At 27.7% G+C, this 13,504-nt stretch overlaps 2 protein-coding genes across 2 annotated transcripts; one reads left to right on the forward strand and one right to left on the reverse strand.

The window, feature by feature from the left end:
- Positions 1-232: 232 nt before the first annotated feature.
- LOC114170392 (uncharacterized) lies at positions 233-1,140 on the reverse strand. Its single transcript, XM_028055869.2, has one exon. It carries the CDS (start codon positions 1,036-1,038, stop codon positions 331-333), a length of 708 nt encoding a protein of 235 aa, XP_027911670.2. The 5' UTR covers positions 1,039-1,140; the 3' UTR covers positions 233-330.
- A 7,293-nt stretch (positions 1,141-8,433) lies between these two features.
- Positions 8,434-11,355, forward strand: LOC114168272 (uncharacterized). The gene is made up of 2 exons (XM_028053023.2): positions 8,434-8,556; positions 10,990-11,355. The coding sequence occupies exons 1-2, from the start codon at positions 8,451-8,453 to the stop codon at positions 11,277-11,279; spliced, it is 396 nt and encodes a 131-aa protein (XP_027908824.2). The 5' UTR covers positions 8,434-8,450; the 3' UTR covers positions 11,280-11,355.
- Positions 11,356-13,504: the final 2,149 nt, after the last annotated feature.

The raw sequence follows: 13,504 nt of genomic DNA on the forward strand, positions 1-13,504 counted from the left end.
AGATCACAGCATGACACCAGAGCTTCAACAGTTCCATGAGAGAATAGATGGTCCGGGGTTACACACTCTCGTTCTTAGACAAACTAAAATTCATTTTCTCTATATACTTCACCATCGTTAATTAATTATTTTTTCATTCTGTAGGTAAGCGCATGATTCACATTTTCTCAGGCAAACAAAGCGAAACGAAAAGAGGAAGTGAGGAACCTAGGAGTTGCGATAGATAAAGAGATTCACTAGTTCAGGACAAATCCAGATTCAGTAGAATAGAATTCAATCAATAAGTTAAAATTAAACACTAATCGAACAATTTGAATTGAATTGAATGAATCAACCGAGGAAACCTGTTTGGCGCCAAACAGCATTTCGAACCTGACGCAGGTCCCTCCCTTTCAGGGTTCTCCCTATCCCTTCCATAACCGAATAAGCAAGAATCGGGGATTGCGCTGAGTTCCTTGCCACGATTTCGTGCGGCGGCACCATCTCCTCATCTTCATCCTCCTCGTCGTCGTCATCGAACTCACACTGCTTCCGCTGTGCCTTCACCGGCAAGATCGGGACGTTCACTGGCGCGGACTGGTGAAACTTGAAGGAGGATGGTTGCGCCGGAGGTAGAGGCCGCGGGATGGCGGGAATGACGCGCGAGGAAGAGGAAGAAGAGGAAGCGGAGGATATGGAGGAGATTGAGGCTTTGTGGAAGTGCTGCGAAACGTTTCGGAGGCTGCGGGAGGTTTCGTTCTCGGGAAGTGCGGCGAGTATGCCATGAGAGTGGTGGCTGTGATTGTGATGGTGATGGAGGTGGTGGTGGTTGGGTGTGGCGGAGACAGAGGAGGACGTGGAAGAGGAAGGAGTGGAGGCCTGGTAGTGGTTTAAATCCGTGTGGTAGTCGCCGTTGAAGAAAACTACGTCATCCTCTTGGAGCTCAACGTTGGTGGCGACGAACGGGGAGTGCGGCGGCGCGTGAGATGGAACGCCGAGGTAGCGCTCTGTGGCGGAGGGCTTTCGGTTTGGGAGACGGTTCGGGCCGAATGGATCCATGTCTGTTCGGTTTGGAACACCGAGAGAAACGGAAAGAAAATAGGAATAACAGAGCACTGAGTGGTGAACGGTGGACTGAAGGGGCTAATGGCTAAGCTTTTTCTTTCCTTTTAACAAAAAATACTTTTCCTACATATTAAAAAAATTTGGTAACTGAATTGGACGGTTACAATTTTTTAATACAGAGAAAGAGTTACCTTAATAATTTTATAATTTTATTTCACATACATATAAACACACTATTCAAATTACTGTCTGTCATGACAGTAAATACCATATGCTTTATCAGAATTTTAACTGGTTTTTGTATGTTTAATGATTCTTCTTATAAATGTTTGGAAAGTCATATCTATCATATATTTTGTTAATTAATAATATAAATATAAAAAGTTAAACTTTCTGTTATTTTTATTTAATTTTATTCTTTCTGTTATTGATTATTTTTCTTTTTTACTTATTTGAGTAATTATTGACAAGCTTATAAATAATTAAGATAACATAGCTTTTTATAAATTGAATTTGAATATTTTATTATTAAAATATAAAGTTTTTACAGAAAAATCAATTAGTTTAGTTTTATTTTATGGAGATTATCATTCCTTAAAAACTTTTTTTTCTTTTAATTAATTTTTAAATATTGAAAACAGTTATGAAAATCTTGGCATATAACAGAGTAATTTTATCTAATCTTAGTTTATCAAAATTTTCTTGTGAATAATTTATCTTTACTTATATTTTAAGTTAATTGTTGAAATTTTGCAGGTGTTTATACCGTGGTTAAAAATCGTTCAAGATGAATATTTATTTAATTAAGATTGTTAGGACATTTAATTAATGTAATAGTTAAGTATATTATATTCATCTAAGTCAATATAATCTTATTAACAAAGTGGATTCAATTTAGTTTTAATTAATTTGCAAAAAAAATTAAATCTATTTGATCTAGTTAAAATGAATCTAAATTTAAATTTAAATTCGTTTTAATGAAATGGACTAAATTTTTGTTTATAGATCCAATATAGTTGTGAAATTTCAATTTTCTTTCTCTCGAACTGAATTTGAAATTCAATTGTTTTAGTTATTTAGAATACCTTCTTAAAATTCTTAAATTTATTTTTCTTTTAATTTTCACATACAAACAACTCAATTTACTTTAAATATTTTCAATTTCACCAAATAAGTTAGTTATTATTTTAAATTGTCTTATTCAAATACAATATAAAATATGGATATAATGTATTTCTTATTATTTTTTAAGTATTTCCTTTTATCTTATACCTATCATAATCGTTTATCTCTTCATTTAGCATCACCCCCTTAGTCCCTCTCTCCTTTTTAGTTGTCATTGTTGCTCTCATGAAACATTTTTTCTTCATTATGAGTCTCTCTTATTAACCTCCATGTGACTCTCTTCATTAGAGTTCATCGATTGTAAAGTTAAAATTTTCACTCTTAACCACTCATATTTCTTATTACTTAATCCTACTTACTCATTTAAATTCAGTTTAGCAATTCATTTGGTCTTAATATTTGTCAATTTTTTTCATTGTAGTTCCTTAATTCTTGTTGTTTGACGGTAGAAAGAGTTGATGTGTTCTCTATTGTTGTTAGATTGGTGCTGACACCATCTAAAAAGTGACAATGTGATAATATAAATGATAGGTGTCAATGAAAGGTTGGGGTCACATTGTATAGTCCAATCACATTGGATAATGACACATGTCATTTAATGTTGTCACTTTCTAAACGATGTGACATTATAGATGACACGTGGTAGTCAAATATGGGTATCACATTGGATAGTTTATCATACTAAACAATATCAAATGAAATGTAATTTACACTTTTATGTTGTCATTCTCTAAATGGTGTAAGTATAAATTTAACTAAATGAATCACATTCAAGGACGGCTCAAGAGTTTGGAAGATCTCAAGCAAACTTAAAAAATTGAGGCATTTTATTTAAAATTTATTTTTCGAACTTTTTCCGATGCAAAATTATTTATTAAATTATCAAAATTAATTTAATTTAACATTCTTTTTTAATAGATAATAGAACAAATTCATTTGATTTTTCTTGAGACATTGTTGATCTTAAATAAGTTTTTTTATTATCTTTAGTTATGAGAAACTTCTCTCGGTCGAAATAACTGAGAGTGAAATTGCTAATATTATCCTCATCACTAAATATTCCTCTTTCTCTATTGTTGTTTTCACCTATATTTATATGGTTATTATCTTGTTCATTCAAAGAGTACCAACTTGTATTTTCTAATTCATTTTTCTTATATATTTTTATAAATTTATATATATCTCCTTTTTGTGATGCAATTTGTGTCTCAATTCTTCTCTTTTTTTTTTGGATTTCTGAATAGCCTAATTCAATTTTTCTAGTTGACATATCTATATATTTTTATATGAAATAAAAATTATAATATATATAAAATACTACTAAAGATAAATATATAAAACAAATGAATTAAAATAATGAAATCTAGTTTTGGTTGTCAAGGGAGTCAACTTGATAGTAGACTAGTAGTATCTTGAAATTTCAAACCTCTTTCTCCTTCTCAAGTCTCAATTTTTTCACAAACCTGCGGAATTTATTTTAAGAATAATCATTAATGAAAATAATTAGAAAAAAAATATTGTTCTTCGATAGTAAATTGACAATATATATGAAAAAAAAACTCTTGAATTTCGTAAATCGAAAATTACCGAAAAACAACACTAGACAGAAGAAACACAATTCCATTTCTAATACAAATTCAAAACAAAATAAAAATAACAGCAAAACAAATAGAAATAAAAAACATACTAACCAGATATGAGGATGAAAATATTGGTACACATAGACAACATGAGATTCAAGATGAGGAGATTCAAGGAATGTAATATGTTAAAACAAAAAAAAAATGACTCGTAGAAGAGAAGAAAGTAAGGAGAGGCAAGAGAAGTCACCAATAGATAAATGAGGAAACTAGAATAGAGATTGATTATAAAAGAATAAAGATATCCCTTCTCCTTCTCGTAAACAAAATTATAATTTACTAAAAAAAGTTTTAACTCATTAGTTATCATTTTTAATACCAATAAAAAGTATCATACAATAATAATTTAATTAAATTTTATTTTCAAACATAAAGTTATAATTAATTTAATAGAGTTATATTAATAAAAAAATATTTTTTGGGACCTTCTTTTTTTGAAACATAATTTTATAATTAATTTAACAGAGGTATATTAATACTAAAAAAATTTTGAGGCATTTTTTCTTAAACATAATTTTATAATTAATTTAAATATGAAATATTAGTAGTAAAAAAAAATTGAGGTCTTATTTTGCTGGAGGCCTAAAACGAGAATTTTACTCGTTTTACTCTTGAGTCGGCCTGATCACATTGACTCTTTTAATAAATAAAGATTATATTGAGTCAAAACATATTAAATAATTCCAATAAATATCAAGAAAAAATGATATTAAATTTTTAAAGCGTTACTTTTTTATATTTGTTTATTGTTTATTGGCTTAAATACCTTTTTCGTCCTCATTTTTCATTTTTCGTAGTTTTTGTTGCGGATGGTCCTCATTTTGATAAAATGTTTAAAATGGTCCTCATTTTTACCAAAGGTTTAAAATGGTCATCATTTTCGCAACTCGTGTTTTATTTGGTCTATTTCTCTGACGCCGTTTAAATTAGTAACGGAGCAATGTACAGGTGGCACTATTTTGTATTATGTTGCATTGGGGTGTGTTATGTGTACTGTACAAATGACTAATTAACGTTAACTTTTCAATTTGGGGGAAATTTTGCAATTAGGGCTTGAGTTGGATTGCAGTCGCGCTCTTCATCGTTGGATGTGATTTTTTCATTTTCGTCTTTCTTGAGCTCAAATTTGCAGAAGAAACAGCTAATACTTGTCATTTCATTGTTGGATTGCAGTTGCGCTCTTCATTTCAAATTTCCAGTTAATCATCATCAACGAGGTAAGTGGGTTTAGGGTTTTCTAGGTTGTATTTGCTCGTGGGTTAGGGTTTTCGTAATTCTATTTTGGAGTTTGTTTGTGCTTGGATTGTTGTGATGTTCTGCATGGTTTCTAAATTACCACATATGTACAGTACACATAACACACCTCAATACGACGTAATACAAACAATATCACCTGTACAGTGCTCCGTTACTGATTTAAACGGCATCACAGAAAATGACTAAATAAAACACGAATTGCGAGAATGAGGATCATTTTAAACATTCGGTAAAAATGAGAATCATTCTAAATATTCTATCAAAATGAGGATCATCTGCAACAAACACTATGAAAATGAGGACGAAAAATGTAATTAAGCCTTGTTTATTTAAGTACAAACATTATTAGTTTCAAATTTAATTTAATAGATTCTCATATTTGGGTTGTTTCTGCTTGTTTTTATTGTACAGCCAAAATGTTTAATTATTGTTATTATTTTGTTCAAATTTAGTCATATAAAATGTTGATTTTGCTAAGATGATTTTGTTTAAATTAGGTAGATTTGGAACAATAACACTATACTAAAATTCTATATCCAATAGACCTATAATTGATAAAAAGCGGCACATTCAATATCACTAACACCTATATAAACTAATGTTGAAATCCACACTTTCTAGATATGTGATATTTACATTAATTTGTCTATTAATGTAGAATATAGAAAATAATAAATGCATAAAGTTTATATTACATTATAGTACAACTATTAATTGTTTTACAAATTTCTCATATATTACATAATAAATTAATGAGAAGTTAATAGATGATTTGTAATTGTACATTTCCTTTGAGAAATAATATTAAACAAATATAATTATGATAAATATTTTTATAATATTTTTTAAAATATGTCTATTACTTTTATAATAAATACAATTATAATATATCACAAAATATTATATTATAATAAATACAATTATGAGCATAATATGCTACAAATACTATTAAATTGATAATTGATGCAACATTTTCATATAAACTATCCACTCAATCTCATATATTTTTTTTTTTTACCTTTTTATACATCGTGTGCTCTTCCGACATTCGTTAATTTGCTTAATAAAAACATCGACAACAAATTTGATAACTTTTTTCTTTTTTCATGACAAAGTCCACACTATGGATGACAATGTATCGGATCGGGTCAGGTGCAAGTAGTGTCTATTCGCTACCTGACTCGCAATAAAATATTCGTTCATTACCTGGTCCCGTTCATTCTCCGCCCTCGTTACCTATCGAATATATGTTTAGAAAGTACCCGTAGACTTTTTATAACCCGTGGGTATCCTTTAAAAAAATTAATTTAGGGCAACCATTCCTTCTCCTCCCTCTTCCAATTAGTGGAAAGCGACCTTGGTCAAAGAAGTCTCGCCCTTGGCCGAAATAGTTATCATCGTCGTAGGAGACTGCTATCGTACATGAGCGCAAGATCGAATCTCTACTTGGAAATTTCTCCTTTCAACAACGCCGCCGTCGCGACGGTGACCAAAGGCGTGAAGGAAGAAATTATCTAAGAGATGAGACTGTTCAAGTTGGTGTAGGTGGGTCTCTTTTCCTGTAGATATCATAAATGACTTCACTGTCCAACAGGACAATCATGTTGGTGTGCTCGAGGAGAGAGTGGAAAAGGAAAATGATGAACCCTAGGTCAGGAAAGGAAAACCTAATTTTGAAAGGATGTGTTAGGTTAATACAAATAAATTATAAAATTATAAATTGGTTTTTAACGCGTAATGAATATTACAGCAATATAGGTAGTTTGATGTGAGATCTCATCCCATTAATAAGTGGGTATTACTTCTTAAGATATCCACAAATTATTCGTAAACAAGTTTTATCAAGAAATATGATGCAAGCGTAAATATTTGTCACTCTTAATCCAAATTATTTTATAATTGAATTAATTTTTGTTTCTCCATACTACCCAAACATGATGTACTTAAAAGAATAAAAGTATAATTACTGATTTGGTACCCCAACTTTTTGGTTAAGTTCAATTTGGTACTCATACTTTTGGTTTGTTCAATTTAGTATTTCACTTATCTAAAAAAATTCAATTTGGTTTTCTCCGTTAAGTTAAAGTTAATAGCGTGTTCGTACATGACACGTGTCAAGCTGTGAAATTTTTAATTTTTAATTTTAAAATAAAAATTATTTAAAAAAAATATATTTTTTTTCAAAAAATTTTAAAACTGTCACGTGTCAGTTTTCCATCGTGCCACGTGGCAGCTTATAATCATGACACGTGACAATGGTAATAATTGTGTTCAATTTAGTCTTCTATCTAAATTTTTGGTTTAATTTAGTAACCAAACTTTTTAAAATGATTCAATTTCGTCCTCTCCAATTTGAGACCAAATTAGTAAATAAGCTTAATTACAACTTATATATACATGTTACAATAACTTTTTCTAATATATACATCAAATCAATTCACCTAAATACTTAAATTATTTTATTTTTTACATTTTTTACCTTTGTAATTTTTTACACATGAAATTTTTTATACTTGTAAAAAATTAAATAATTTGAATATTTAGGTGTAGTGATTTGATGTATACATTCAAAACAATTATTTTAACATGTATATATAAATTATAATTAAACTTAGTTACTAATTTGGTCTCAAGTTGAAAAGGACGAAATTGAACCATTTTAAAAAATTAAGATACTAAATTGAACCAAAAATTTAAATAGAGGACTAAATTGAACATAAATATTACCACTGCCACGTGTCATGATTGTAAGCTGTCACGTGATAAACTGACACGTGACAGTTTTTAAAAATTTTTTGAAAAAAAATTAAAATTAAAAAAATATTATTTTTTTAAAAAAATTAAAAAAAAAATTCACGGTTTGACACGTGTCCTGTACGGACACGGTGTTAAATCCAACTTAACGAAAATGATCAAATTGAATTTTTTTAGATAATTGGATACTAAATTGAACAAACAAAACATATGGGTACCAAATTGAACTTAACCAAAAAGTTGGGATACCAAATAAGTAATTATACCAAGAATAAATGCACCGACAAACTATTTAAGAAATTGCATGGACACATTAGACACAATAAGCATTCTAGCCTAAACAATTTTCACTTTGAAGATCAATTTGGGATTGAATAACAATTAATTATTTTTAATCTAAAATCTTGAAATAATAAATTAATTTTATTTTTGTATAGTGTTAACTTTTTCTTGTGTTCAATCCACACTTACACATTACACTATATTTGTATAAATTCATCAATTTAAAATATATAACTAAGTTGCTTCAACTAAAAGAAAAGAATCAGGAATGGAAGAAACTGGTGCTATATAACACAAGTTAATTTAATGTTGATGTCAAAAACCAATTGAAAGCATAGCTTGCTTATAATGGAACACATTTGGAAGCATGTGAAGTTACTGTACCTGCTGCTGCTGCTTCATCTTCTTCTTCTTCCCGTCAATTCAGAACACCAAATAAACTCTTCTAATTTAGGTATTTTCCTTCTCATTTATTTTTCGTATATACTTGTGATTCTCTAAACTTAATTGGTAATACAACTTATTATTAATTTCTTAAACTTGATTTACGTTATGTTTGAAAAAAAAAAGAGGTTAAATATGTTTTTGTTCATTAACTTTCTGTGAATTTTGGAATTAGTTCATTATGAAACTTTGGACTAATTTAATTCGCCATCTTTCGAAATACGTGAACTTAATCATTTTAATCAAATTTTGTTAGGTTAATTTGATGTTTCGTATACATTTTAGAAGTGTCTTTGAGTTGTTTTAATGTTAAGTCACATACTATTATGAAACGTGTTTGAAATGTCAAATAAACTTAATAAGATTTGATTAAAAAAGACTAAATTCACATATTTTGAAATATGAAAGATTAAATTGGTTCAAAATTTCAAAATGAACTAATTCCAAAATTCAGTGAAACTTAAGGGAAAAAAACATATTTAACCTTGACAAATTTAAACCCATTTGATATTCATAAACAAATGTGTTTTGTGAGAAATTTTTGTAATACATACATTATCTAAAGTATAATTATAACTTTTATATTATATGGAAAAAAATTAAGTGTTACTTATTTCATTCATTTATTTAAAAGGTAACTTCGTTTGGAATTTATTAATGTTTGAGTAAGATTATTCTTGTATTAACAGAAGACATTTTCTATTTATGTGCAAGCAACACATAAATCTTACTTTATTTTATTCTCAACTTGAAAACAAAGCAACCAATTTTCTGCTTTAATAATAATAAAAAAATAATCAACCGTTTAAGGACCATCACGTTGTGCGTTTAAGTTGTTAACTAACTTCATTAATGATTTTATGATTTAATCTTGTTTGTTTGAAGCCCTTATTTAACTTTATAAAACATGTTTAAATAGTCATGTGGTAGGTTTCATGGGAAAATAATTATATTCTTGTTTATACCACTAGGTGTTAGACCCTATTTTTTTTTATCATTCTAATTTATGTATTCGTGGTTGGACATATGAATGGAATGTTTAATACCTAAGATAGAACATGCATGCAATTATCTTAGCCGTCATCATTCACCTATTACTCCACTAAGATATTGTTAAATTATCGTCAAAATTTCACCAATAAACAAAATTCTGCCGGTCAAATAAAATTTATTAATGAATTTTACAAACATATATTGTTAATGGATAAAATTCATCGATAGATTATAATTTTTATTATTGATAAAAATATTTATTGGTAAAACTTGTTAGTTTACTGTAATTTAAATTTTTTGTTAGTGGTAGATATTTTCATCACTTAAATGAACATCAAATTTTATGCTTTTAGGCTTTAACAATTTCGTAGTAAAATCTATCATAAATTTATTTTATAAGGATTTAAAAAAAAAAAATCTTCCATAAATCTATCGATAATTGAATTTTTTGAATACCTTTACTGTAAATTCAATGGTAATTAAATTTTCTAACTTGGATTAAGTATGTTTTTATCCTTTAACTCTTAGTGAATTTTGTAATTAGTTTATCTTAAAATTTTAGACCAATTTAGTATTTTATCTTTCAAAATACGTGAATTTAGTCATTTTAATCAAATTTTGTTAAGTTTATTTGATATTTTAAGCGTATTTCATAATAGTATTTGACTTAACATTAAAGTAAAAATGTGTCAAACAGTATAAACAACTCAAATACAATTTTGAAATGCGTACGAAACATAAAATAAAACTAACAAAATTTGATTAAAAGGACTAAATCCACGTATTCCGAAAGATGAAAGACTAAATTGATCCAAAGTTTCAAAATAGACTAATTCCAAAATTCACTAAAAGTTAAGGGACCAAAAACATATTTAACCCTTCTAAATTTGTTGGTAAAATAAACAATTTTTTTTTTTGTAAGTTTGATGAAATATTAATTATAATTTAATTTAATATGAATGAGAAGAAAAAATGATAAAGAAGGAGAAGGGGTAGGAGCGAGAGGAAGAGAAAGAGGGAGAACCAAAGGTAGCACGAGTAGAAACAATAATGGTTGTGCTGAAGTCAAGAAGAAGAAGAGAATAAATGAGGAAGAAAAATTGTAATATTTATTAATGGTCAAAATTGCTAATAATTACTGACAAATAATTATTGTCGAATTTGATTTATTTGTTATATCAATAGTTTTTTTCGTCGTTCGTAATTTACGACATATATTTCTTATCTGTTGGTCAAATTGATCGATGAATATTTTATAGATGAATTTTTAATCATTTACTCCATCTATAACTTTTTATTGACAAAAAAGTTGGAATTAGACAATTTTTTTAGACAATTTTTTGGTAATTCTATATATTTTTTGTAATAAATTTTGGCATTAAAAACATATATTTTTTTTATTAGGGTTTATCAAATATTCCATTTGTAACAAGTTCAACAAATATTGTAGCATCAATTAATAGAGTTGGTTCTGGTGGTGGAGGCCATGGATCTGGTCATGCAAGCAGCATGGGAATGCACGGTGGTAGTAATGGTGAGCATGGAAATTTGCCACACTCGGAAGATGGAAGCACGGTCCCTTTATATGGTGCTGCTGCTGCTGCAGGTTCTGCTCGTGAGAGAAACAATAATCATCATCACCATGGTAAAAGCAATGCCACATTAACTTCTCTCTGCTTTTATAATTGTCTTCTTCTTCTCTTTTTCTCTGCACCTATGGGGATTTTTCTGTGTACCTGACAATATCCATATTACATAGTCATTTTATGTAACCACCACATGCGATCATAATAAAAATTAATTCAATTTATATTAATTCTGCAATTATCGAATTAAACGATCTTAAAATAGAAAACCAAGAAAATATTCTTACTAAATAAAATAATTTTTTTTGAATGGTCCGGTAAAAATATTCAACCGACAAACTTTTAGATGAAAACTTACGCTTCTTCAAGGTCTGCTCGTTTGAACAGATTTTCTGTTTGAAAATAAATCAAAAGATGGATTAGGCGTTCGTTTCAGATAACTTAAAAAGACGAGTGATTGCAACAATTTGTGGGGTGCATGCATTTTCAAATATCTTGAGAGTATAACATATTTGAAGGGATCATTGTAGCAAAGACAATTTTATCATGAGTCACGATTTATCTACGTGTTGTTCATGACTTTTACAGTGTTGTGCCAATCCACTTAAGGATCGATCCATGGATCGTTGGATCCAATCCCATGGTTATTTGGAATGGATCTAGGAAGTTTCATAGTAGAGTGGATTGATCCCATGTATGGTTGGAACCAATCCCAACTTGTAGCTCCGATCTCTTGTTTGTAATGGATCTGGTCGACTTCGAGAGTGAGATTTGATCCCTTACTCGTGGATCCGATCCCTTGTGTGCATAACATTTTTTACAATACAATGAAAATATTAAATTATTTTATTAATTTTTATAATTTATTTCTTTCAATTGTAGTAGTAAAAAAAAATTATAACTCATACAAATACTAATTTATACTACTTACTACACAAATCGTAATATGGTAATCTATCTTTTATATCTTTTTAAATATTTTTTAATTTATCATATCAAGAAAATCAATCACCTATAAATCTCTTAACAAAAAAAAAAACAACCCACATTTTACTCTCAAATTCACTCAAACCCATCAGCTCCCTCTCCCTCTCTCTTAGAACCACCACAAAAGTGAACAAAGCCTCAGTGAGTTATTTGAATGATGTCATTGATTAAAAAAATTAATAAATAAAATTTGACAATGACTAAAATATCATTGATGGTAAAAAATAAAATTAAATGATTAGTAAATGAGTTAAAAATATTAAAATTCAACAATATTTTAATTATTATTAATTAATATACATATTTATATTTTTTGTCTTTATTAATTATTATATACATATATTAATAATAGTAATAATACTTATTATATATATATATATATATTATTTTTTAATAATATTTAAATTATTATTAATTATTATACATATTAATTATCATATACGTATATTAATAATAATAATAATTATTATTATTATTATTAATATATATATATATTTATTTATTTATTTAATAATAATATAATAATAAATATTAACTGTTTTTTTTTTTCATCTCATATGTACATAGGGTTATAAAAGTAAAACAATTATCTGTCCAAATCTTTCCACAATTGAAAGGATAAGTTTGAGACTGATCCCCAAATCCGTCTTTGCCTTTCACATTAAATTGTTTCACGAAAATACGAAGATATTTCATAATTCATCTTTACAAATGAGCAGATTTACACAATCACTTCAAACGAACATAGGCTAAAAATCATACTATACTTTTTCTTTTTTGCAAATTTAAAATTATTAATAGTTTCTTCAATATAAAAATTAAATGCAGTAGTAAAATAAAATTATTGTATTAAGATTGTAATTTTTTTATTATTATACACTAAAAATAATATATAACGCTCTAAAGTAATACTTACTAATAAAAAAATTATCTATAAAAAAAAAATATATATATATATATTAAATTTAATTATATTTTTATTTTAATTCTGATAAACATTATTTGTTTATTTATTTTTATGTTCTCATAATAAAACTAAGCAACTAAGCTTTGGTGTTTTCATTAGATAAACTTTATATATTTTTAGTTCCCATTCTAATTTACTCTCCACATAAATAATTGAGAAATATACCTTGAGATGATATACTTTGATTCTCACAACAAAATAATTAGATGACTGCTGTTTCAAGTAATTACAAGGTTTAAATATATATTTGGTACATAATTTTGTTATTTTTATTTGATTTGGTCTCTATTTTCGTTTTGTGTTCAATTAGGTTTTTATTTTTGTAAAATTATAGTTAATTTTATCCTTTTTACTAACGGTGTTTAAATAGTTCACGTTTTTTAACAATACATGACACACAATTCCTGTATTTTTTTTTATTATTA

This window comes from Vigna unguiculata, chromosome 11 (assembly GCF_037176805.1).
Source record: "Vigna unguiculata cultivar grain cowpea cultivar isolate G323 ecotype 2 chromosome 11, ASM3717680v1, whole genome shotgun sequence".
Lineage (NCBI taxonomy): Eukaryota > Viridiplantae > Streptophyta > Magnoliopsida > Fabales > Fabaceae > Vigna > Vigna unguiculata.